The sequence below is a fragment of the Falco cherrug genome, chromosome 5, assembly GCF_023634085.1.
Source record: "Falco cherrug isolate bFalChe1 chromosome 5, bFalChe1.pri, whole genome shotgun sequence".
In the NCBI taxonomy this organism is placed as follows: Eukaryota; Metazoa; Chordata; class Aves; order Falconiformes; family Falconidae; genus Falco; species Falco cherrug.
The window spans coordinates 28,543,831-28,570,465 of NC_073701.1; the positions used below are offsets into that span (position 1 = coordinate 28,543,831).

The following is a 26,635-nucleotide window of genomic DNA, read 5'->3' on the forward strand; positions in this document are numbered from 1 at the left end:
GTATTTCAGCCACTGTAAGGTGTTGGTTGTCTCTCCTTTTTCTTCCATGATGTAGGAAGCTAGCAATGACCTTTTATTTTTAAGCAAAAGTTGTGGCATTCTAGTGGTGGCCATATGTTGGCAGGTGAAGTGCTGTGATTATTAGTGGTTTCCTTAGCAGGGTACTAATGAAGTAATCAGTGCTTTGAGTAATGTCTTTGAGGGCACATGATGATTCATCCATACTAGTAAAAGAAACTAAAAGCAAAAGCCTCCTGAGGTGATGGTAGCTGAGTAGACTTAACAAGCTGTTTCACTTTCCAGGCTTGCTCTGGAACTTGGGCCTTCTGCCCCACAAAAGGTCTGCTGATGGCAGTGCTGGGTCTCCTGCTTATTCCTGCATCAGCTGGCAACGTGTTAACCTTGTCTGTAATTACACAGATACAGAGGATTGCTCATTTCCTTTGCAAAGGACATGTGCCTTTTAAAAATCGAAACTAATGTACCCACTGCTGAGGATGCAGCTGACAACATCATCTGTGGCTCCCCCTTTGAGAGGTTTGGTGTGTGTGAGCACAGCCTGTCAAAGAGTTTGTGTCAGGAGACAGCCACCGTAGAGGTGATGCTGCAACTTGCGCTGCTATCATGGCGATTCAGGAAAGCCGCTGTCCTGTGCGGGGATGCTTTGGGCTGGGAGCTGTGGCCTTTCACACCAGGAGTTCAGCTGGCTCCCAGCTTTGGGTGTATTTGCACACTTCTGCGAGGGGGATTTCCATTTTAATGTACACTGCGAAAAAAAAGCCTGTAGGAAGAATTAATTCATTTTCCAATCCAGATCCCTCCCTGGCTTTAATGGGTAGCTCAGACCTGACCCGAGCACATCTGTGCTAACAGGGAGCTGGATTATGGCCCCACACAGGTGAACAGACCAGCTGATGGAAATTGTTTTGCAGACTTGAGGTTTCCCTGGCCAGCCGCTCTCCCGTGAAGCGTCTGTGAGCTGATCGGATGCCGTGACAGGTTCGCCGCAGCAGCGGGAAGCTGTTGGTGTACCTGGTGCTGTTTTGGTGGCAAGTCGGGACTTTCCGCTTTCCCTCGGGTGTTTCTGTTTGCAACCAGAAAGGCGCCTTTGCGCCCCCGTTTTTTTTAATTATTTTTATTTCTGGCCTTGCCAGCAGCTGCCCCCCTCACCTCCGCGCAGCCCCAGCCCCCCGCCGCCCTGGGCGGGGGCCGGCGGCGCAGGACGCGGTATTCCCGGGGGGCGGGCGCGGTTGCCATGGCGGCGGGGCGGGGCGGCGCTCCCGCCGGAGGGCGGCCGGGGCCGGGGCGGCGGGGGGCGGTGGCAGCGGCGCGGCGCTGCATGGCGCGGCGGGCGGGGAAGCCCCCAGCCGCGCGTCCGCACGCCGCCAGCCCGGCGCTGGGCGCCGCCGCCATGCCGGGACACGGCCCCCCACCCCTGCCGCTGCCGAGGAAGGTAGGGGGGCGCGGAGCGGGCCGGGGGCAGCGGCGGGCGTTAGCGGGGAGAGCGGGCAGGGGTGCCGGGAGGCAGCTTGCCGCCGCCTGCAGACCGCTCGTCTCTCGGGGCGCGGGGGATCGGTGCCGCTCCAAAAAATCTCTTATCGCTTTTTCCCTTCGCCCCCGCCCCCCCCCCCCCCCCCGATCGGTTTTTCTTCCCCCCGGTACTGTATTCGCTGCAGAGACGGAAACTGGGGGCCGTGAGCCGAGTCCCCCCCCATCCTCCCAGCCGCTGAGGGTACCGCCGTTCGTCCCCGCCGCTTTCCCGCCGGGACGGGGAAGGCTGCTGCTCCCTTCCGTCCCCCGCCGGGTGCGGGTGGGCTGCCGGGGCGGCTCTCGGCCGAGGCCGGGTGGGAGAAGGGCCGCGGGGACGTGGGGAGCTGCTGAAAAGCCGACCCGAGTGGTTCGGGAGCGATGGCGTAGAGGAGCAGCGGCAGCCCAGCCAGCCGGCACGGGGCCCCTGGGTCAACTCAGCCCTGCCTCGGTCTCCGGCAACAAAAAAGGCGAAACTTTGAGCAAATTCCCTGGGGGAAACCCGGGCCCTCCTGGAGCAAGCAGCAGAGTCCTCAGCTGCAGCAAAGCCCTGAATCTCTCCGTGATCATAGCTCTGCATTTCTTTCTGCTCTGCATAGCTTGCTTTTCTCTTACTTTGCCTCCGGCAGGAGAAAACGTTTGCACGGCCGTGCAGCCTGTACCTTAAATGCATTGACCAAGGGTGGCATTTCTGACTCCTGCTTAGGATCCATGAGAATATTCATCTGTCCTGGGGAGAGAAACGCCAGCTTGCCTTCTTGCTGTGGTACCCAGGGATGATGGGTGCTAATGGGTTAGGCATGGATGGGAACAGTGGCTGGGAAGGGAACAGGAAAGAACTTAGAGCTGTCTGCGTCTGTGGTCCCAGGGTGTCAAATGCAAACGGAAAGGTAAACTATGCAAGGGTTTGGGGATTCTTTCAGAGGTTTTGATTGTGAGTCTTCAAGAAGCCTTGCTCTTGATGCTCGGTGCTGGAAGAGGGATGGTGTAGGGGGCAATATGGCTTTCTGACTGCTTGGGGCTGCACTGGAGCCTCAGAGGAGCAGGTAGTGAATGCTAAGCATGGGTTGCTTTGTCCCTGCTCTTTACAAGAGCACAGTTTGTTTCCTGGACAGGTCAACAAGTTGTGTGGGAGCTGTTCCTGACCTTGAGGTGTTCCCCACCACCTTTGCCCTTGCTATTTAGGCAGCGTTGTTCCTTTTGGAAAGGAGCATCTCTGACCTGGAGCTCAGCTGAGAGCATAGAGGGGCAGAGGGATTTCCATGGAGCTTTCATTTGCTTCTGGGAGGGGAGCTGCTGGTGTTGCTGATGGATTAAAAAGTTGGTTTCTGTGTTGGCTGCCACCTTACTGACCACTCATTCTTGGTGTGTGGTAGCAAAGGCCAATAAAGTGTACAGGCTCTGTTTCTGAATCACCAGAAAGGGAGTTGTTACTGCATCCTGCCAGAGGAAAGGAATGTGTTTCCTCGACCCTTGTGTTACATTCTGAATTGTTGTCATCAGGGTAGTGTTTATGGGGTTTGGTGGTGGTTGGCTTTGGGGTTTTCTTGTTTTGTTTGGTTGGTTGTTTTAAAATAATCCAAACAGTATTTCAGCATGTGAGAATGGATATCTACCATGTTGGGACAGACTTGGAAACAACTGAAAATGCTAAGTATGGAAATGAGAGGAAAGCCACAGGATTTCCCAGGGTAATACAGTGCCTCTTTGAGAAACAGAAGAGAAAACACTGAAAACAAGGCGCTGGAGTGACCTGAGATGTAAAAAGCAGGCTAAAGATTTATGGCTCAGCTGGGACCTCTCTCTGCCTGTGGATGAGAAGGTTGTATGCTGAAGCCCAGGTTGGCCTTTGGTGTCCCTGTCCCAACAGTCAACACAGAAGTTGTTCTGTGTTTATCAGCTCAGATCCCCAAGTATAGTAGTCCTTGTAGACCACAAGTGTGCATGGAGTGTCCCAAATTGTTTTCAGTAGTGTCCCTAGCTTGTTGCCTTGGGAAATCTTTTAGGACATTTTGTCTGCAAACACAACCATGTGATGCTTTTTGTTCTCCAAAAACAAGAAGGGCATTTAGATCCTTTGTCAAGCACTTATAATATGCTTGTCTGTCTCCCATGCCTGGTGTATTTATGTGTTAGAAATGTTTGTTTTGACAAGGAGATGATAAATAAAGACCACTTAAGTGAAAGGCTGTGGGTATAGAGATGGTCTTAATTCAGTAGGAAGCTGGAGCTTTTCCGTTGCGTTATTCTGAATATCAGCTGTAATAGCTAATTCATATGGATAGCAATTAAACCTCTGTTTTGCTGGGTGCTCAGGGGGCACAGAGGCAAATGCAAACCTTGCCTCAAGTTTAAGATATTTGCCGATGAGACCTTGACGCGAAAGAGCCAGATTCTTAAACATGGAGAGATGCTGGGCATTTCACAAGTGCCTGATAATGCCCCCAAATGCATTGTCCAAGGCAGCTGGTTCTGTCTTCCTTTTGTAGCACCTGACATTTATTTATTGACTGGAACTGTGCTGAAGCTGCTTCTTCCTAAATGGAGGCTAGACCAAGGGGAGAAAAGGTTCTGTAGTGCATCATTAAGCCCATCAGAGAGGAGAAGTACCTCTCTTAAACTCTTGTTGAAGCTGGTTAATTGTGATGATCAGCTCTCATAGGCATCCAGAACTGGGGTATAAGCTCTTTGGGGAAGCATTTTTTTAGCGGAAGGATTTAAGTACTAGTGGCTGATATGTCTGTTGGCGGGATCCCAAGAGCTGGCTGGAAGAGGCCTCTACTATGAAGGAAATGCTGAAATAGGACTTTTAATGAACTTGCATCGCAGTTCCTTAAGACTGAGAACGCTCTCCACAGGGAGGAAGGGAGTGGGACATAGCTAGAAAGAAATTCCTTGTTGCATTTGAGTTCTGACAATGAGTGAGCTCAGTTTTGCCTAGATAGAGCTCATGTACATTGCATCGGAGGGGTACTGATCTGTAGGCACTGTTTTACTCCGGGCTGGAGAAGAGACAGTGTTTTCCTGATTGCACCTCTGAAGTGCAGTAGAAAGCACAATAGCACACATCTTGCTTATGGGATTTTTCTCTCCTTTCCACCTCTAAGCAGCTTTACCAACTACTGGAAATGAAAGCAAAGGCTGAAATGCGTGAATATGCATGCCATTTGCTGGTGGCTTCAGCCCAGGTTTTAGTGAAGACCACTTTTCATTCTCTGTGTCTGTGGTCAGCCTTGTGTACACTGTATGACTGAACTCCGGGCTCCTGACTTCATGAAGGCTGTGCATTTGAAATATAGGCTTCTGCAGGCACCTTGGGTGATCCTGAACCTGAGTGCCGAAGAGAAGAAAGAAGCTAGAGTCCCTGGAGCTGCTGACCCTCTACAACCTGGATTTTCAACCGAGGACCGTGTCCTCGGGTGGAAGCCTGGCACAGAACAGGCTGAGGACAAGTTGAAGGTCCCTGTTGTCGATATAGCATGAAAAGGCATCATCGCTACCTTACATAAGTAAATACTTCAGGTCTTACAGGCCAGACCTATTCAAGATCTGTCCCAACCTTTACATGGTTCACCACCCAACTGGGACAAGGTACTCTGTCTGTAGACATGGGACTGATGAGGTGAAAGTCGTAAATCCCCAGTCTGGTTCCTGATCGAAGCAATGGATACTTGCTTGCTGCTTATGTGAGTCTTTACCAGCTCATGTTATTTACTGAGCCGGGAGCTCACGGCATAGAACCTGCAGTGAAACACCTTTTGGGGCTCTGCCATCATGATGGTCCTGTCCCTCCTGTGCTGAGATGGCTCTGAGCAGCTCTGAACCATATCATGTGGTTCCAGGCTGTCAACATTGCAGTTGCCAACAGAGGTAGTGCTCTTGGAATAATCCTGGTGTGATGGCCAGGGTAATCCTATGCTGAAACCCCCTGGGTTTGTACTGTTTTGAGGTAAATGTTGCCTAAATATTTGCTGGTCAAATGTGGGGCACTATGTGTGTGCAACAAAGACCTCAAAAGGGGGCTCACGAGAAATCAAGAGGTTTGAAATCCTAGGACTCCTTTCTTTAATGCAGATAACATGTATTAAGAACCTTTTTCCCATCTTTTCTGCAAATAATGCTGCCCCATGGTAAAGCTGAGGGGAAGTCAATTGTAGTTGAGAAGTTAGAAGCTTGAAAGTGTAGTTGTCCTACTGGAATGAACGCTGTGAGTGCTGGTATAATCTTCATCCTTTGTTTCAGTGCTTATTCCCCTCTCCAGGTTAGGGAAACCAGCTGCAGCTGGTATACGGGGATTTAACAGGGCAGATTTAATAGTTACAGTGGTGATTAAAGGTCAGTTTTTACCACTTAAACTTGGTAGGAGTGAGTTAGTATGCCTCTGTACATTTGGCTGAATGTTTCCTGTTTATGTGCTGTTACACGTGTCCTTCACTGAATGCGAGAGATCTGTGTCGGCCGTCTGACAAGCGACTCATGGGTAGTTGGGGTAAAGCCTCAGATTGCTCATCAGAAGCAAGGGGGACAGGAGATGAGGCAGTTGACCTGCAGCTAGGCTACCGTGTTCAGCCCGGGCAGGAGCTGCTGGTCCTCAGTCCCCTCTGCGTTGCAGCCGAAGCTCTTGCTCAGCCCTGTGCTCCTGGCCTGGGAACTGGCAGTGTTTATGCGATGAAAGGGAGCAGAAGATGGCTTTTCCTGAGCGCTGCGTTTGCCCGTACATGTGCTGGCCCAGAGCCAGGATGGAAACTCTGTCCTCATGAGCAGAGAGAGGGAGATGGGAGGGGCAAGAGACAAGAGAGGGGGCCCAGAAGCAGAGGGAGTTAAAATAAAAATACCAACCCACGCAGAGAAAAGCCTCTAACAGATGGGCCTAGCCATCCCCTGGGTTCTTCACGCAGTTGGCTTCACGTGCATCACTGACAAGGCTTCACCTAGAAGTGTGGGTATGAGGCATGGATCATTTTGAGATGCATGATGGAAGGTCAGAGTACAAGGCAAAAGGGAGGAAGCTAGACGGGTAAGTTAGTTGTTATTTGGCGCTCTCTGATGCCTGAGGTGAGGTTTGTGAGTTGCTGCTGGTGCTGTGCCACTAATAAGGCAGATGCCACTGTGTGAGCCATTAGAGGGGCATTTGTTTTCAAGTGTGGCATCCTTTACTGCAGCAAGCATTGCCTTGTCTCCTCTGTAAAATAGTATTGCTAATGCTGATGGAGGTTTGTTTCACTGCTCTTGTTCCTTTTAGCACATGTACAGTAGAGAGCTATTGATCTGGATTGAGACTAGTGTACAGATAGGTTCTGCAAGTAGGTGCTGGCAGCTGTATTTTCCTGTGCCCAGTTCCTCATTAAGCATCATGGTAAGTTATCAGATTTGCCGAACAGTTCAGGATATGGGGTTCTGGCCTTGCTTGGAAGGGTCTTGCCTTGGTTAGATACCCGTGCAGGAGGAGACTGTGCCTGGGAGCAAATCTGATCTCAAAGAAGCAGTTGGAAAAGCTTGGCTGTGAGCTCATTTGAAAATCTGGGCCAGACACTTCAGAAGTTGAGAGCTGATGATAGTTAGGGGCAGCTTGAGTGGGGAAGGGTGCCACCTCACTTGGAAGTGGATGAAAGAGTTCTGGGTGGGACCTTGCCAGGCACTGAGACTCCTGATCCTGCAGATCCCTGAGAGCAGATGGCTCCTGACCAAGTTCAGGCACCTAAGTTGTGTTTCCAGAAACTTACTGGGGACTCCGGCAATCCACCAGAGAGACTGTTTCAGAGGGCAAGGACTTACTGCTCTTTGTAACCACAATAATTTTAAATGGCTAGATGCTCTGTGTTTTAATTAAATTTCCCTTCGGGAATTAAAGTGGTGAAGTGTTTCTGTGATCCTGCTATGCTTAAATATTCTGTATGGTACCCCCACTTGGGCAAATTGTTCAAGCAGACGTGTAGGTCTAAGCGCATGCTTAAATCCACCCAGCAGAACACTTTGGCTGCCAGTGCAGTACATCGTTCCTGCTCAGGGAAGTTAGGCTGGGCTTCGTGCAATCTAATTGAAGATAGTGGGCTTTGAGCATAAGCTTAAAATTAAACACCTGCTTAGGTGTCTTCCTCATCACAAGTGGTGTCTCTCACACTCAGCTGTATTCTGCAGAATCATTTTATATTAGCAATGTCCTTGAACATTGCTTTCCTCTTAATTTCCTGTGAGACTTCTTGCCAAGTGCTTGCTGACAAGCTGTGTTACTGTGAGCAGTTCAGGTGAGATGCTGTCACAGCCCTGGTATTTTGCTAGCATTGTGAATAGGCATGCATATGTGAATGATTAAATGAACCCATCAGGGTGTCATCTGGAGAGGAACAAATGCTGAGCTTGCTTTGCAGGCGGGGGGGAGGATGAGATCCCCCTCTGTATTTTTTGCTGAAAGCTTTTCCCGTCTGCAGATGTGCAGCTGCTGTAGTTCTTTGCCAAAAGCTGGCCGTGACTTTCAGAGCTGGGGAACGTGCACACATCTGTTTGCAGAGGAGAGCAGCGAAGGGGCTCGGGTCTCCTAGGGGATTATGTTCTCGTGATAGATAGTGCTGACTGTCATGGAGGGAAATGGCAAATTTCACAGGGCACTGTGAGGGCACTTTAAAAATATGAGTTTACTTGCTAGTGTCAGCCAAACACTACCTTGCTAAATTAAAAAAGAAAGAGCTCCCAGAGACTTTTCAGACTGTTGGAGCTTTTCCTTTAAAAATGTTAAGCCCCCCCGAAGATGTGTAGATTTTCCACACACAAAAATACAACATATTTCAGCTGCAAAGCATGCGGTGAATATAGGCGTCATGTTTTCTTCTGGGTAAGAGAGGAGTCTTGGGTTATCCAGAGCTTGGAGTGGCATAGTAGCAAAGGGAAATAAATGCCTCGTAGTAAAATTGAGAAGGGTGTCTTCTTCAGCACATGTAGCACTTCAGAAATCAGCATCTGGCCAAAACAGACCCTGAAGCATCCTCTACAGCCTACTGAAGTTCATGGGAGCTTTTCCGTGAGTTCAGGGAGTTTGGGATCAGGCTGTAATTGAGAATCTGTTTTTCCCTGCCTTGCTATGCTAGGCTGTGTGTGCGGCAATCTGTAGTCAGATTCTGCAAGAGAATTTCTTACTGAAAAGAGATGAGTAAGGTATTGAGCTTTTTCCAGATGATGTTGGAAGCCCTGATCTAGCTGGCTGCCATTTTTCGGCTTTGTCAAACTGTGAGAGAGGCTGAGAGTTTTCCTACTGGGAAATCAACATGTGATAACTGTGTTTTGCATTAGGTTTCTGCCTCTGTCCCCTGAGATTGTGATGAGTGACTCCAAATTGAAGTTTTGCCACAGTGTCACCTCTCACATACAACAGTCCTGTACTTGTGTTGGTGAAAGATACTCATGGCTATTGCCACTTAACTCTGTCCTGAAGCTTGCCTTTTAGGTATCCTCTAAGTAAGAAACTTTCCTTGTAGGATGATTTAGTGTACACAAATTCAGTAGGAAACCAAGGTTTCCCCTGTTAAATTCCTGAATTCCAATACTAGTCAAAGAAAGACATTTGGGTGTATTTCAAGGAAAAATAGGATTGCCTCTAAAAGGCACAAATTTCATAAAACATTGTCAGAATTCAATGGGGTTGGGTTTTTTTAAACTAACTTGTTCTGACATGCAATATATTGCTTCATGTCCCACTTGCTTAATGTTTGCTTGCATGGGGTAAAATTATTTTCCTGATCCAAAGAAATGAGGAAATATTATCAGAAACAGACATTTGCATTGTCAGAGCAGTGAAGGACTTCAGCTCTGACCAGCAATCGCTGTAGAAATAAAAATTCTAGCTTTTCTGTTCTTCAAACTATTCACATATGCTGATCCCAGTCCCTCTGCTCATTCATGCTCAAGGCAGCCTTCCACTGGATTTTTATTATTATAGTTAGTAGAATAGAATAGACTGTTGCAGTTGGAAGGGACCTACAATGATCATCTAGTCCAACTGATTGACCAATTCAAGGCTGACCGAAAGTTAAAGTTGTTGTCCAAAGGCCTCTTAAACACTGACAGGCTTGGGCCGTTGACCGCCTCTCTAGGAAGCCTGTTCCTGTGTTTGACCACCCTCTCAGTAAAGAAGTGCTTCCTAATGTCCAGTTCAAACCTCCCCTGGGGCAGCTTTCAACCATCCACACACCCCCTGTCACTGGGTACCAAGGAGAAGAGACCAGCACCTCCCTCTCCACTCCCCCTCCTCAGGAAGCTGTAGAGAGCAATGAGGTTGCCCCTCAGCCTCCTCTTCTCCAAACTAGACAAGCCCAAAGTCCTTAGCCATTCCTCATAGGACATGGCTTCCAGCCCTTTCACCAGCTTTTTTCCCTCTTCTGGATGCATTCAGTAGTAGTACTTTATTTTTACTGCAGGTTCCTGGTAAAGATTGGTTTTTGAAATATCAAGCCTGACCTTGGATTATGTTGATTTTTCTTTCTCTTTTTAAGTAAAAAAAAAAAATTACCTGTTTCCAGGTGTTGGGTTTTTTTAATCGACAACCCTTTTTTTTTTTTTTGTGAAGAACTTAAGAAGTTCAGCTGCCTCACTGTTTCTGTTGCAAATGTAACTTTTTTTCTTTTTAAACTTATGAACAATATTTCTCAGTGGAGGAGACTTTGGTAGGAATTACCATGAAATCCTTGAATGCAGAATAAAGCAAATTTGCATAAAGACACCCCCCCATCTAGCTAAATTTAAGTAGGTCATATAATTTCACAGTAAAGAACCTGACTCTTGTAAGCTTCCTTCAGATTACATCAAACATTTTCTTGGAAGTTTCTCTCTCTGTTGTTGGTTTGCTTGGGGTTTTTTTGGCATACCAAATTTAGATCGAACTTGGCAAAAATTGTTTCAGTTGATCAGAAACCACAAGTAATTTACTCATCCAGCAACACTCAAACCTGTTTGTGCTTTATGCAAATTGAGTTGCTGAAACTATACAGCTGTATTTCAGGTTTGTGAGTGCACCTTGCCCAAATAAGTTAGGTTTTGGACCCTTTCTGATCAGGTAAGAGAAACAGATGCCTTTACCGGACGGTTCAGAGTTTGTGAGATGGCTGTCCCAGGAAAAGTTTACTTCTAGAGCACAGATTATCTCTTGCAAGTATTAAAGAGCGGTAGCTCATGTGTGGACATCAAGACTTAGCTGAGGTGGACTGGCCCACTGTTCCAGTTTAGGTCCTGTGTAGAAAATTGTGTTGATCTGAGGTATCTGGGAGTATTTTTGCCATATAAACTGCTTACTCTTATCTCAGTGTACGATATTTTGAAAGGTCAGTCTTGCCAAAGATATGACTTGTAGGACTGATTTCTTACTCATATCATTTTTACCTGTCATAAAAAGTCAGATTTGTGTGAAGAAGGTCTAAAGAAAAGTGATTTCTTAGTTTTGTATGCTAACTGTATTTACAAACAGTATGTATCTCTAATATTCTTTTTGCTTGGGAAGGCATATAAGCAAAGATAACTTCTTGCTAACCTATTTCTAGTGCCAAAATTTCTCCTCTGTCTTATTTTCTTTTTAATATGAATGCAGTGAACCCACTTGGAGAAGTGGATGACAGTTTTTATTAACTAAATCTGAATGTTTGAGTTATTACATGTGGAAGAGATGGGAAGAGGAACGCCTACTTGAATGCCAAATATTTTTCTTACCAGCCAAGAAGTAAATCAAGTATAGCATTACATAAGCTCTTCTTGCACTTCTTCTAATTGAAGAAAATATTTGGGGAATTTCCCCTAAAAGATCGAGTTTAGGTTTAGTTTGCCAGTAATGTCTGTAGACATTCTTTTCAATAAAGAAAATCTAGTTATCAAAAGATCCATTGTGTTCAGCCATGGTAATTGAAGCAATGTAGTGCAGCTTCTACCTTTGCATGAAGATGGTGGTTCTGGTGAGGAATACCTGACTGGCCTGCTCACAGGGTGTCTAAGCTAGAGAACGTGCATTTGTTGAATTCACCATCTTCTGCAGGGAGAAAAGCATTTATGGACAGCCTCTTTCCTGAGCCAGACCTTTAGAGCTGAGTGTGATTTTTGGGGCAGTGGGGATAGGAACTTCACAGAGGAACCTGTGTATCACCAGGGTGTTGTACCTAGTAGGTCACCTCTCTCCTAGTGCTGGTCATCTACTGTGAGAGACCTTGTCTCTCACCTGGCGGGAAACACTTGCATTTTTTTAAGGAGGACCTGTAAGACTTGTCCTCTCTGGAGAGGTTTTATGATAGGACTTGAGCTGAGGAGGCTATGCTTGAGGTTCTGTAGGTAGACCTGTGTTGGTGAGGAGCAGAAATGAGTGTGGAGGGTTTAGTGGGTGAAATGCAAGCCACACCATAATCACTGGAGTCAAATTGCTATCTTCAGTACAGCTAGGATTTCTCTTTGCATTGGACTGGAAATGAGATGTTTATGAGCATTTAAGATGAAAGGGGATGATGTTTATTGAATAGTTCAGGGGATAAGGGCTTCTGCAAAGGGTTTGACTCCAGGAGACTCCTACTTTGATAGTTTGTTCTGGGTCCTGTAAAATGCGCCCTTGTGAAATGCATTCAGTGCTGGCTGCTTTGTAGTAATGAGTTTTTCCTGTGCACAATAAACAGTATTGGGGCCCAGTCCAGGACAACATTCAAGCATCTTGGGTGGAGTATACCCTTGTGGTTACCCTGGAATACAAAACTTGGATGCACGTTCTCTGGGTTGGAAGCTTCTGTAAGAAAAACTCTGCTTCAGTTGTGAAGTAAGGGCTTGATGGAGGAATTGTACGTGGGTGCTATGCTTCTGCTCAGTTATCAGACAGTCTGATATATATGAAAGAAAGTAAACAATGAAAATTAAAGTCCTCTAGAGTATGTACTGCCTTTAGCACATCCCTTGGAAGACAGTATTGAACAATATGTGCTTGTTTGATACTCGCTATTTTCTAGGTTTTCTGCTATGAGAAACCCAAAGAAATGCTTCAGCAAAGAAAAAACCCACATCGTCCAAATAAATGCTTTCAGTATTTCTCAGTTTTGTTTTCTTTGTTGTTTTTGTTTTTTTTTTTTTAATTTAGTTATGAAATAACTTTAAGCTTTTCAAAAAATTGTATCCTGATCTCTCTGAAAGTGGAATGAATTTGGGAAGAAAATATGTTCTTTTTCTAATAGTAAGAATTTACAGCACTTGTCAGTATTTGCCAAGGCAGCCTTGCTGGTGGATTTGTGGCCTCCCTAATAGCTTCCACCAAACTGTTGAAGTTGGTTAGGCACTACAGAATTAGTAGGGACAAAAGACCATGGAAATGTGTTAGGGATAGTGTAACTGTTTATCTTGTTTTAGCAGCCATTTTTTATTGCTCACTTGATGGTCACTTGGAGAAAAGCAAAAATATTGGGGGGTGGGGCACCTACTAATAGTGTTTTGAAGGGGAGTATTTTTTGCAGGTTTTGTATTTTGTTTGTTTGTTTTCCACAGAGGAAATGAGAGTGAATGTTCTCTTACAGTAATTAATGACGGGTCATCATGGGATAATCCACGTTAGAAGGGATTGCAGGAGGTATCTTTCTGCTCCAGCCTCCTGCTCAAAGAAGTTCAGGACTGAGCTCAGACCAGCTTGCTCAGGGCTTTGTCTGGTTGGGTATTGCAAACCTCCGGAGATGAGGACAGCAGGGCTGTTCCAGAGCTGTTATCCTCATGGTGAAAAAGATTTTTCCTTGTATCAAGTCTCTGCTTTGTTTATACTTGTTACCGTTGTCTGTCATCCAAGGGAGAAGCAGCCAAAGAATTTTCTTCAGGTCAAACAGGTGTGCTACACCAATGATTTTGTTTTTATGAGAAGTAAAATGTTTAAAAAGTCACAACAGAGTCTGGAAACCTGAGTCTCGTTTCTAAAAGGGACTGGGTTGTGTGGGTGGTAGTCCAGATCTGACTTAGACATGCAGAGGTGCAGAGTGTCACTGAGTCAGTCTGTCCATCTTCCAAGCTGCTGGGAGGTGGAACCTCTTTAGACCATGCCTCAATTAATCAGTTCTGGAAGTGCCCTCTTCCAGGCCTGTGACCTGTAATCTTGGACATCTCCCATGTTAGCGAGTTCTGCTGGCTGTGGGGAACTGGATGTGGCACCTGATAAGTGCCAGTTTGCAAGTTATGCAGGCACACACAGATGCAGATAGATGTTCTCTCAATTTTCCTAGCGATACCTAGACAACTTCCCCTGTTGCAATCAGTGAATAAGGAACATGTGCTTACAGTTCTTTGAAAATGTTAGCCACTTCTACAGTGTTTGTTTTAAAAAAATCTGATCCTCAGTTGGCTTTGAAAATGGGTCTTAAACTTCAAAGTCATGTAGTCACTTCTGAAAATTTTACCTTTATTTATTTCCCTAGGGCTCTTCTGCCACAAAGGTGGTGGAAGAATGTACCACCAAGCCAGCATTTTTGCCTGACAGTACCAGGAGATCAGATCTCTTTCCCCTCCTGTTACATAGTTTTCTTTTGTAGTCAGAAGCTGTACCAAAGCCCTTGGGGAAGAATGTGTGGATGGTTATATGCAATGGGTTTGCTTCTTGTGCTCTACCCTTGTCTGGTGGTTTGGGGAGCCAAAAGAGCAGAGGGTCCTTCCTCAAGCTCTTTGGTGCTCAGGTTGCCAAGTGCCCGGTTACCGAGAGGGCGCAGGCCGACAAGCCACAAGGGATGTGGGCTGGTTTTCTGTTTGTGTTGCTTTCTCCTCCGGGGATGCCAGGTGTCAGCGCAGGGGGAAACCCTTGTTCTTCCCCAGGCCCTTGCCCTTCTGACACCCTCCTCTGCCGAGCCCCGTCAGCTGTTCCTGTGCTCGGGATCACCCGGGGAGAGAGTATCAAACCGCATGTGAGAGTGAAAGGGTGGCGGTGGAAGAGCGATTTTTCCCTACGATTTGGGGGTTTTGGTTAGGGTGTTTTTCCCCACTTTTATTGGCCGTGAGCGCAATGACCGCTTAACCACACGGCCCGGGCGTGCGCCCTCCCCCACCTTCCTCTCCCTGGCAGAGCACAGGCTCTCAGATTTCCTCCCAGCGCGGGCGGATGGCGGCTCTCAGCTACATTCCTCTTAGTACAAAAGAAAAGGAAAAACTGCTCTCCATACGGGCAGATGGCCGACTGTTTCCTGGCAGCTCTGCTCCAATGTCCTTTTTCCTATTGTCCTGACAAGCACACGCACACATGCACGCACACACCCACAGAGAGCAGCTTTCCTCCTGGAAAAATAAATAAATGCAAGCCCTTTTTGCAGAGGTTTTTCTTTGGAGCTGTGCAGGTTTCCTCCCCGTGATGGGTAAATCTTTGGCGGCTCACGTGCTGCCTGGGCCCTGCTTTTTGCTGAGGAAAGCTGAATGAGGGGATGGTGTGCTGTGCTGTGGTTGAAAGATTTCAATAAGGAATAAGATCTGCAATAAGCAGGTCCTGCATTTGTGGTGGCTAAGATACGTGGGAGAGCAAGGGTGGGAGGAAAGAGGACGTTGAGCAAGGCAGGGTCTTCGGAACCAGAAAGGAATCTACAGGTGACTTTTTGCTTGCGTTCAAAAGATGATGCTTAATAGAGACAGACTGTAGTGGCAGGTCATGGACTCGGAACTTGTACAGGAAGGTCTGCTGGAGCACGCAGCTACCAGGGCTCTGCAGATGGTGCCCCAAGGTTGTAGCGATGGGCGATTCTGGAAGCTGTGTGCTAAATCCTCATCAGGAGGGGCAAGAGCCAGCATCCTGCAGGGTGAAGGCCACCGAAGGAGAGATTTGCTGAGGCTCTGTTTGTCTTCCCTGATGATAACTTATTTTGGAAGAAGTTGAGGTTCTTCGTTTTAATGCTCTCATTTCCTTTCTGAATGTGAGACAATTTGTCTTCCTGCCAGGAAACTTTTTGCAGAGTTGCTCCTCGAAGGGACCTCTTTGGGTCCTGTTTATGCTAGAATAGCAGAGGTTATCTCACCACATCGAAAATTAATTCCAGTGTGGTTCATGAGCTGAACACTGTGTTTTAGTGGCAGGTTGTTTCCTATACTGTCAAATGTTTGGGTTTCTTATAAGCGTAAAAATAACCCTGAATTCTTTCCAATTCTTTTTACACTAGAAGTGATTTACTGTTGTAGTAGGACTGGTGTATCTGTAACACAGCATTCCTCTTAAAGGAGAGAAAGTATCTACACCAGTTGGCTACGCTGGTAGAAACGTGCATTTGCCAATGTAGTTTTGTCTTTGTCGGGGACTGAAGCCACTGCATCTGCTAGGAATCCTGCCTCTCCATGTGGCTGATAGTACTGCTGGCAAACGTGTGCTTGTGTAAATCTGGTCCATATTTCTTTTGTTTTAGTCCATATTGACTACAGTCATCTTGTATGTGAGTAGTTTCAAAGCCAAAGAAAACAGGTATATGAAACACTGGCTCCACTGATGTCATCACCAAGCTCATGTTCGCTTCAGTAATGTGGGATTCACCGCTAATGTCTTCTTCAGCCTTGACTTAAACTAACTGAATTTTCATTTATTAGGCTGCAAAGCATAAGTAAATAGTATCCCAGTTTGAAAGTGGCTGAGGAACCCCACTGTGTGGACTTGCACTAATGCAAGATCTAAAACACAAGGAGATGGTCTAGTATTGCCAAGAACCATCACAGAAGAGCTGTCCTCTACTCCTGCCTTCACTTCCCAGGGTCTTGGTTTCTCCATCTGGAATTGTATTTTTTTAAAAAAAAATTGTTCATTACTTCCTTGTAGAAAACTTAGCCTGAAACATGTCATTCCACTAAACGTTGTCATTAGACTTCGTTTTAGCAGCCCAGTTGGGTAGTAACTGAGTCTTTCTCTTCCTTCCCATGTTAATATTTTCATAGTATTTGTTAACTTACCTGCCGGAGTGAAGACTCATTGTGTCTCTAAGCAGTAATACAAACCGTACTTGCCACACAAAGAATAACGGTATTTACCTTCTACACCTGCAGGACTTAATCTGTGCTTGCAAGCAGTGAATTGGAAAAAGAGCTTGCTGTTTTGTTTGACATGGTCATGTAACATCTCGCTGCTAACCCTGGAAATGCTGTGTTTTCCAGCTGAGGGTGTGGTTGCCTGAAGGAAACTGGAGGGATGTTGAATACCCTTTGAGTTGTTGAGCTTTTTTTGTTTATTATGTGTTTAGAGGGAGGAACAAAGGGAAAATAAGACAATAGGAAATGTGGGACGAGTTTAATAATAGTGGGTGCAACGTGCCCCACCTTTAACAGAAGACAATTCACATTGTGAGACCCTGTTTTTTATTTCTGTCCTCAGGTCATTTTTTTTTTTTTGTTTCAGTCTGCAGTTTTTCATGCTGAGCGTTGCCTCTGGCTGAATTACTTCTGAAAGCCTTCAGCCAAAATGTTTCAGCTGTTTCAAAGAGTGAAGCTAGGTGAGAAAAATGTGCCATTTCCCCTATGTTAGAAAGTACATCAGGCTTGTCTTTTATGAAGGCTAATCCTGTGCTTTGAAACAGAAGTGTTACATGCTGTTTTGATCAGGAATTGTCCTTGGCCACTCCTATGTCATCTCTACCTTAACTTTTCCAAGGCTCTGTGAGAAGAAAATGTCGTCTGGCACATTGTCAGCAGAGGTTTTTGTTTTTAGCAACTACCTTCTTCAGTAGTTACCTTCTTCCCAAATGTCCTGTCCTTCCAACTCCCTGTGCCAGGCAGCTGATGCTGGAGCTATCCCTGTGGAGCTTGGCCTGCAACCTGCAGCAAATGGGTGGTGGAAGGCAGTAATAGACAGGAGGTGAGAGTAGTTTCTCAGAGGTCCAGCTGCTTTACAACAGAGCAGGGATGGCCTAAGGATGCAGTTGAGACCCAGGGTGACCCACCAGGGTTCGTTTCTTTCCAAGCGGAGTCTTGCCAGTGCAATCCTAACACTGGGCCTATGATAAAGCCCCAGCCTGGGAGTCATATGTGGATGGATACATGCCACCTGCAGTTCAGAGCCAAAGGTTGGCCACCTGACCAGCAGTACAGAATACATTTCTGGGGTTTAGCAAGACCTTATAAATCTGCCCAGAAACAGGGGACCAGACTGCCAGGACTTTATTTTTCCCATGCCGTCAGTTATCCCGCTGGCACCATAGCAGAATAGAGGCAGAAATTGCTTTATTTACTAGCATCCAGTAGAGGCAAAGCCCGGACTAGGGAGAAAGGGAAAGATCCTCAGTCCTAGTCAAGGTCAATGATTTGGACATAAAGATGCAGTCGTTCTGCTTCTGAAGACATCATTGCTGCACTGTTCATGCGTGGGTATGCAGTGAGGGAAAAGTGTGGGATCCACTCAGGATATTGACAATGGAAATGCATGTTTGGAGTCCAGTGTCTTCAGCATGTAGGTGCAGACCATCCGTGTGGAGAAGCATCTTCTAGATAAGCACTATGGACATGCAGAAGCTGTATCCAGGAGTTTAGGGTGTTTGGTAGCCAGGAGAGAGCAGTAGTGGATCTAAAACCTGGGGAATTGTGCAAGCTGCTCAAGTTCTGCCCCGTAAGGGCAGGCAGAAAAAAGGTGCTTAAGCCAGTCTGGTGTCAGGTGGCTTTCTCTTGGTGATACTAGGCCTGAGGGCAAGTAAAACAAACAACCAAACACACACTGGATGCTGTAGGGAAGCAGCTTTTAAGGTAGTAGGTTGAATGGTGGAGGCTTCCTGAGTCTGCAGTGTGGAGGGGAGGCTGTTTCTGCTGGAGCAGAAGGTAGGACACGGAGGTAGGACAGGGGTGGACAAGGAAAACTGAGGCAAGGCTGAGGGCTGGGTAGATCTGGGAAAGCCCTTAGTCTGGGCAGGGAGTGGGAAGTGAGGGGAAGAAGAGTCTACACCTAGAACCCATCACAGAAAGTCCTTAAGATGGCAGGAAGGTATTTGGAGGAGCTGTGGGTAGAGAAGGACTGGCTAAGCAATGATTTGAGGGGACAAGTCTGGAAAGAGAGGGATACAAAGAAAGTGGTGATGGGGAGGGGCAGAGAGGGCCTGGCTGGGACAGCTGGTAGTGGGCATGACATTAGCAGGGAGTGAGGGAACTGGGACTCGAATCGTGACCTCAGACAGTTAAACCCAGGCTGTCTGGGCAAGCAGGAGTAGGTGAGGAAGATGGTATGTAACAAGGATCTAGTGTGAAGAGGTGAGAGGACAGAGGTGGGGGTAGAACAGCGAAGTTTTTTGGAAGGTGGGGTCAAACTTGAAAATAATTGGCAGGCTTGCCTGGGCACTTACAGTCATCTGTGCATCTGTGATCTGCTTCAGTGCAACAGAGGGGAGCAGCTCTACAGGTGGATCTGGGTAATGTAGCAAGTGAAATGAATGTCTGCAGGGGGTTCTTCCTTAATTTGGCAGGTAATGAAGGAGAAATGGCTGGGAACCTACTCACCTGCCCTTCCCAGCTCACTGCCGTGTCAGACAAACCCTGAAAGCAGAGCTGCTGCCAGCTCTGTGTTCCCTGGCCTGGGTGCCAGACATGGGACCATGGGGCTGGCCCCACAGCTGCTTGTGAAGCCTGAAAAATGAAATCTTGCTTGTCCCTGTACTAAGAACAAATTGTAGTTTTGCCTGTAGCCTGTGCAGCCCAGTTTGCTAGTTATATGGTTATATGGTAAGCAACAAATGTCCTTGAAGGGAGGGAGAAAGCAAAATATCGAGTGTATCTGACCCAGCAATGTGATTTCATCCCCTCCCTTCCATGTGCTTCAGCGCTCATCAGGTTTTCCATGACAGGTGACTTGACATCGCTATCTGAGCAGGAAACATTTTGCTTTTCCCTGCTTTTATTTCTTTGCTGGTTTAGTAAGTTGAACTAGCCAGCTTGCTAGCCCATGTTAGCTCAGAAAGGGCTTTAAAAGCATTGGAGCTGATAAAGGAAGCAGGAGCAAGAAGGGAGGAAAACGTAGGCACACCCTTAGTCAATGGCAACTTAGATCTGATCAGGCATGTCCCTTACCAAGGACAGGGATGAGACCACGTTGCCGGCAGCCAAGGGAGGAGCAGGGGCCCAGGGAGAGGGAGAAACAGGGCAGTCCCTTTAACCGTAGTAATCCTTTAAATCAGGTTAGTGACTTATAAGTGGGCAGTGTTTGTTCTGTGGGCTTAGCGAGGGAGAAGGTCAGTAGAATGAATTATATAATAAAATTAAAAACATAACACACAACACAGCTTTTCTGCACACAGGCTGAATGCTGACACTGCAGATTTCTGCATTCCTTGCATTGCAGCGTTGTTCCTCTGACATGGGGTGCATGCACAAAGAGAGAGGTTGCAGTACGTTGATTCCACTTGGGTTTTTTGAAAATACAGTTTGTTTTGACACATGGGATTCTCCTGACCTCATTGTAAGCCCTGTGGTGTAAGATATGATAGATCAAAGGGACAAGTTAGGACAGAGTAGGGCAGGGGTGTAGGAGGCTGTGTGGGATCTAACTCTAAAAGATACTGTAGGAGCTTACAGCTTCCCAGTCACTGGTCCTCCATGAATATGTTTGCATAAGTTTATTCTGCTTTTCTTTATTTAATAAGTGACTTGGGCCTGACTATCTACGATTAGGACCCCATTATGAGTGTGATGAACTGAATGATCCTGCTGTTAGTGTCTTTAATCTCTGACCCACAGGAGGCTTGTGTGGCCAGGACAGAACAATTGGTGCCTGCAAAGAGATGACAGCTCACCTTGTCCCGAACTAACTGTGACCAGCACAGGGTGGTAGAGTAGCTGAGGTGGGAAGGCAGCGCTGGAGATGGCCAAGTCCAGCTCTCTGCTCAGAGTGGAGTTACACAGAGCAGCTTGTTCAGAACACTCTCCAGTTGCATTTTGAGTATCTCCAAGGATAGAGCCTCCACAGCCTCTCTGGTGCTCAGTGACCCTCTTGGTAAAAAAAGTCTTTCTCATGCATAAGTTGAATTGTCTTTTCACTGAATGCTACTGAGAAGCTCTGCTGTTGTGGAGGTGGCCTTTTGTCCCAGACCTTGGGGTACACTCATCTGGAGGGCTGGCTGGGAGAGGAAAGAAGTGGACTTCATGGAAGTCCTCTGAGGAGAAACTGTTGCTATTATCAGCTTGGGAAGGCTCATGGCACATGTCACAGAGCTTTGGGTCAAACACCCTGAGCTCACGTTTCAGAAAACCCTTGTCTTGCTGCTGGATTGGCATTGGGCACCTCAAAACAGTGACTCCCCCACTGCAAGCATCTTGTTTTGCCAAGGAAGCCTAGTCTTAGCCTTCTTGGCTGTAGCCACGTCTCTGCTTGGCTAGTGTCCTTCCTGCTCTGCAGGGGCTCACCTCCTCAGGTCACGCTGCTGCTGGGGACCTCGGGAAGGCAGTGTGCTCATACCCAGGCCCAGGAATGCTGCCTGGTGCTGGGGCTGTGCACAGGGGCATCACAGTGGCCTCTGTGTGTGCGCACAAGCACGAATACTCTGCTGCTTCCCCCAAAGGGAAACAGGCTCCAAATAGAGCCAGGGCTGGGGGAGGGAGCCTTGAAGGCTTTAACTCTTGGCTCCCCCTTACTCACAATTTTCCTGTTAGTGTTTTGTCTTCTTGGTATCCTTCCTGTTCTTTATATATGTATGTTATATATTGTTGTCTCATCGCTGTCTGTATGTTGCGTCCTTTGTTCTGTAAAGCACTGGAGCGGAGAGGTGTTACTTGCAGGCTTTGGCTGGCTGCTTGGGGTTACTCATGAAAGTTAACTGGAGAGACCATTTCTGTGAGCACCAAGGAGAAGAAACGCAGTGTGTCTTTTTTTCTTCTTGGACGAGAGTTTGACCAGCTGTGGGTTGCCCGAGGTGCTGTGAAGCCTTACTGTTTATAGGTGCTGGTGGTGTGGCTAGTATCTAGTTACGGACTTGGATCCAGTTTTTGTGTGAGGTACAGAGTAAACAGAGCAAAGAAAATCTTGAGACATGACCTCCAGCATGCAGCAATAGTAATACCCATCTTCAAACCACAAGACCCTTTGAGGGAGGCTTGGTTTATTCCCCACAATTGAAATAGCAAAGAAAGGAGGCTTGGTAAGCTTGCTGCCATCACAGCCTCACCTTCCTGGGTGCAAGACTTCGTGTGTGTGACCCATGTGCTGGCTGTATATGTTTCTGATGATGTAGGCTACAGGGCATTTGGTGCTCCTTTGGCTTTTGGTATCATCTGGTGGCTGCACCAAGTGCAGTGGGCAAAGCTGGTTTCTTTCTCTCCCTGAAGGAGTTTAGCTCTTATTCCTCTAGAAGGCTTCTCTGTCCTTCGGGGGTGGGAGCGTGCCTACTGTCAGCACCTCTTTTTTATTCACCGGTTGCTTTGGAAACGTCGCATAGTATCCAGTGCCCTGAACCAGATGTGCGTAATCCAAAAGCGTTTTGATCGGAAGTGGGGAAGAGGGCATTGGGGAAAGGGGGGGCGGGAGGAAAACTTAAATTAGAAGAAAGCCAAACAGCTATTGCTGGAGACGGATGATTACAGCTCATTTCAAGGCTGTTTCCTGCATGCCAATGATAGATCAGTAAACAAACGCCTCTTTGCGAACACAAAGCAGGCAGGAACTCTGTTTGGAAGAGAGAGGTCGGGGTAGGTCTCGCTTCACTTGGTAGCAGGAAGCCCCTATCACATGGCCCTGGGAATTGTGAGGCCGGGTGCATGTGGGAGATACGCCGAGAGGCTTCTGCTGGGAGACTTCACATCCTTCCCAGGGTCTGGCCAACAGGTTTGAGAGCTCCCTCCCCTCCCTCTTTCCTCCCACCTCCTCCCCTGTCCTTCCTTTCCCAGTTTAATTTTGAAACAATACCAGATGACAGCTTTGTTCCCCCCAAACAATGGCAGGCATTACTGAATAAATTGCAGTGGCAAGGCTCTCCAAATGGGGCTCCGCATCTTCTCTCTCTGTTTATGGCCATGCTGCTCCAGGATGTACGTGCCAGGAGGAGCAGCCCTGGGCTTGGGTTGCTGTGGGGCATTGCTGGTAGAAAATTCTTGTGTGTTTTTTAGAGAAAGCAGCAATCAGTCAAGAAGTACCAGACTGATGTATGTATGTCCTTTTCAGGTTGCCTGCTAACTGAACTCGGCCCTACTCCAGTTTCTTCTAGGCAGTTTGTAGGGACCTGGTCACATTGCACGAGGCAGGAAAGCAGAGCATTTCAGATGACACTTCTGAGCCTCTGGCAAGTCTCTCTTCCCCATCCCTACACACACTCTCTCAAGTTCTCTCTCTCCACTTCCTTCCCTCTTTCCCTCCTGTCCACACAATCTTATCACCTCCCTTCTACCAGACTGGGTACATGTTGGACCCCTTCCATTAGCTGCTTTGTCTAAAACTCTCAGCAAGCTATAGCAGGTCACAGAGGTGCTCCATAGAGAGCCTGAGCCAGCAAACAGAGTGGCGTGTGGTTGATCGTAGCAGAGGTATGGGGAGGCAGGAAGAACAGGAGCTCCCCTTGCCCTTTGCAGTGAACTGTCATGTTAGCTCTTGGTGTCTCGTGGAGTCAAACCTCAGCAGAGATCAACTACCTTTTGTTTTCCTACTGGAGGCAATTTTCCATCACTGCCATCCCAGCTTCCTCATCAGGTGCTAGCAATGCCTGTGGGTCAGGCCTGCAAGTTGTTTCTGGTGACCTTATTAATGGAAGAGATGATCCCATCACCTCTGAAGTTCATTTGGGCTTGGGATCAACCCCAAGCAAATTATCTGACTCTTAGACTAATTGGAGGGTACCTTATTGTTTTCTGCTATTTTATTCCAGAGGTGACTCTTTTTTCCCCCCTCATGTCTTCCAGTGTGTTTGGATAAATATCCACTCTTCTAGGCAGGGCCAGCTGATATCCTACAATAATCCCCTGGGTGATGCTGAGGACACCCTGTATACCCTGCTGCTCAAGGGTGAAGGCACAGTAATCTGTCTCTCTCCTAGGGTACTTTACCCCCTTAAGTGGCCTGTGTTGTCAGTGGGTGTGTTGGTAGGTACCTGGTTGTTGCCATGTTGCAGCGTCTGATGTGTTGCTGCTTTGGAAGCTTTTGGCCCGCTCTTTAATCTGCCTAGTGTATGTTGCTTTCGTTACTATTGCCACACATAGTGCCTGGGGGGACAGATGTCCCTCTGGCCTTGGCTCCAAGTCATGCTGATCTGCTGATTGGTGCTTCTTTCATGGGAGACTTTTTGCAGCACTGAGCAACTGCTTTGTGCCTTGCTTCTGCTCACCAAGGGTGATGGGGGTCTGTTCCATCCACTACAGATGAAGAAACAAGTCCATGTCTTATTCTGTATTATCTCCTTTTTGGCCTCTCCCGCAGGAGGTGCATCAGGTACGTGATTATGCTGAGCACCAGCACACATTTCCTCATACTTAGATGATCATTGTCAAGGCAGTGTTTGTTAGGGGCTGTTGGAAAAGGCTCAGAGATGGAGTTTCCTGATGGGAAAATTGTGTGAGTTTATCAAGACAGAGAAACTCATCCTAAGTGAACTTTTGGTGTGGCAGCAAAGCCACAGGGGTTGCGTGTATGCCGACTCCCATTGCTGTGCTATTTCTTGCTGCTAAAGGCAGTGACGAGGAGCCAGTCCGGCCACTGACCCTGCTTTGCGAGGCACTGAATGATGAGTGAAGAGACCATCCCTGCTCTAAGGATGTTGTAAGCCAAGTGCAGAGCAGCCTCTGTTGCAGTTTTGCAGGAATCTGCTTTGGCTGCCTGGGTGAGTCATTCTTTGGCCAGGGAGTGAGCAATCATTAGCTTTTCGTTATTCTCAATCCATAACAGTTAACGGATGGATGAATAGATTTTGTTCCTAAGGCCGGTAAATTTTCTTGACAGCGTTGCAAGGCTGCTCTGTGTCTAGAAGTAAAGTGAGTGTTTGTTCCAGTTACTAACGAGGAAGAGAAGCCAAAGGGGTTTATTGTCTGGGGAAAGAGAATCTGCTAAATGGTTAGCAATGAGCTGCCCTGAGTGTGTACACATTGAGTTGACCCAGAGTTCACTCCTCGCCTCAGGAACGTTGCCAGTGTGGGATAAAGGGAAGGAGAGAAAACTGCGAACAAACAAGACTGATTTTTAAATATTTTTTTTTTCTTTTTCCCCTCTTTGCCCAAAATACTTGAACAGTGGAAATGAGAGATCCTTTTGTTCTTTACTGTTTCTGGTGTGGTGGGTTTTATATGTTTAACGACAAGAACCTACTAGATTTCCCGAGGCACTCATCTTGCCAAGTGCTAGGCATGGTGGAGCAGCATCTGGCGGACCAGCCAAGTGGACAGATTTGAGAGTCTTCAGATTTTCTAAATATACTACAAGGTGGTGAGCTTTTGTCATTGCAGTGCTGCAGAGCATGCAGACCACCCCGAGACGTGAGGAAAGGTGGTGCTGTAGAGTAACAGAGTAATTATTTTATTTTTTATTTAACAAGGACAAGTATTGTGGGGCAATAAAAAGGACAAAGTTTGTTGCATTGACTGGGTAGGAGCAGTACTCAAAAGAAAGAGACAGACTGTCCCTCCATGAATGTCAGAAATCATGAGGCAAGCAGAATGACTCATTTTTGTGACTGATTTATCTTACCCCCATGAGGCATTGTCCTCTGAAGTCAGATCAGTAGCAGCCTAATGTGGCCCACCAGAGAGAAGGACACCAGCGGCTGCAGCACAGTGTCTCTTCAGCATAAATTGTTTTCTGTCCCAAGCTGGGGACGTTGTGATAGTGTTGCATGCACAGGAATCACTTTGGTCATGTGGCCGTAATACAGGCAGTTTTAAAATTGTTTTTGTTTTAGTTTTATGCGAAGGAAAAAAAAATTAAATCTGCTGAGATTTTGGCAACAGTTACAGCCTTCATAAAGCGTGCTCTGTATTCAAGTCATGGCACAGCAGTTGATATTGGATCAAAGATAATTTTTGCCCTCAAAACCCATTGACTCCTCCCTGGGCTTCTGAGCGGTAATTCTATCAACCCTCTTTCCATTTTGCAGAGGAGGAAACTGGGGGTGTCCTCAGAGAGATGTCTTGTCTCACTTCAGTTTTTCTGGATTTCAAGGAGAAACATGCGTGTGTGTGTGTATAAGGAATAGAGAGGGATGCTGAGCACAGAGCAACGCCTCTTCCTTGTGTCTGTCTGCAGGTGAGCTGCTGCCCTGCTGTGTGCTGACATGATGACAGCTAGCAAGGCGGCCGATGTGAGCAGCAAGTCTGAAAGCAGTGTCTGCAAGTCTGTTGAGAGGTGAGAGCTTTCTGTGTTTCAGTGTCAGAGTGTCTTGCTTGTGTTTATTAGGCCTTAACAGAAAGAAAACCAAAGGAGGGAAACGTTCTCTCTGCTCTGCACTGTCCCTCTCTCCTCACATGTTAAAACACATCCCTGTAGATCTTGGGTGGTTTCATCACCATCTCAGGACTGTGACATTGTGCATTTTAGCATGCAGTCAGACTGGTAATGTCCTAGACTCACAGAGGTCTGCCTCGAGGCAAGGCCATTTGTGCTGATGATATCCCTGTCAGTGTTTGCCTCACCTGCGCTTGAAATCTTCGGTGCTGGAGACTGGGCAGACAAGCCCTGCTGTCCCCACCCACTGCAGGCTTTTCCCAGTGTCCAGCCTTGGTTTCTACTCTGCAGTCCAACCGCCAGCGGCACTGCGATGCCCTGCTCCTTGGGAAAGGCCATGGTGTTCACAGTGCCAGCTCTTAACCACAGCTGTTGTCTTAACCAAAGTTGTCACTGAGACAGCCAGGAGTTAAATAACTGTGAGGCTAGGGAAGGACAGTATCTGGCTCAGGTCCCATTTCTGCTCAGAAACCTATCCCAGACTCAGCCTGCACTACAACTGAGTCTGCAATGGCTGCCAGCGTTGCTTAACTCGGGAAAAAGCTCGAGGCCTGCCAGCACACAGGGTATCCACATGAATGCTCTTACAAGAGCGCTGAGTTCTGGAAGAGGCATGCTTGATAAGTTCAAGTTAATGGAGCAGATTTTCCAAGTTGAATCTCACGGTTGGGATCATGGTTAAATGGGACTAATGATGTAGCTTTGCGTGCTGGTAACTACCCTGTGTTGTCCTGGTGCTTTTTCCCAAGCCCAGGCAAACCCCAAAGACATGGCCAAGCGCTTTGGTTC

General features: G+C 47.2%; 1 protein-coding gene across 3 annotated transcripts in view; it reads left to right on the plus strand.

Annotated features, from left to right (window-relative positions):
- Nucleotides 1-1,316: 1,316 nt before the first annotated feature.
- The window catches only part of DENND2A (DENN domain containing 2A), a 60,170-nt gene continuing 34,851 nt past the window's right edge, over nt 1,317-26,635 (plus strand). For 2 of the 3 annotated variants that reach the window (XM_055711509.1, XM_055711510.1), the window contains exons 1-2: nt 1,317-1,453; nt 25,649-25,747. In XM_055711509.1, coding sequence (XP_055567484.1) covers nt 25,677-25,747 — 71 coding nt within the window. In that variant the 5' untranslated portion in view covers nt 1,317-1,453; nt 25,649-25,676. Of the gene's footprint in view, nt 1,454-6,383; nt 6,545-25,648; nt 25,748-26,635 lie in introns of those variants that run through there. The other variant, XM_027799373.2, reaches the window with a different exon arrangement.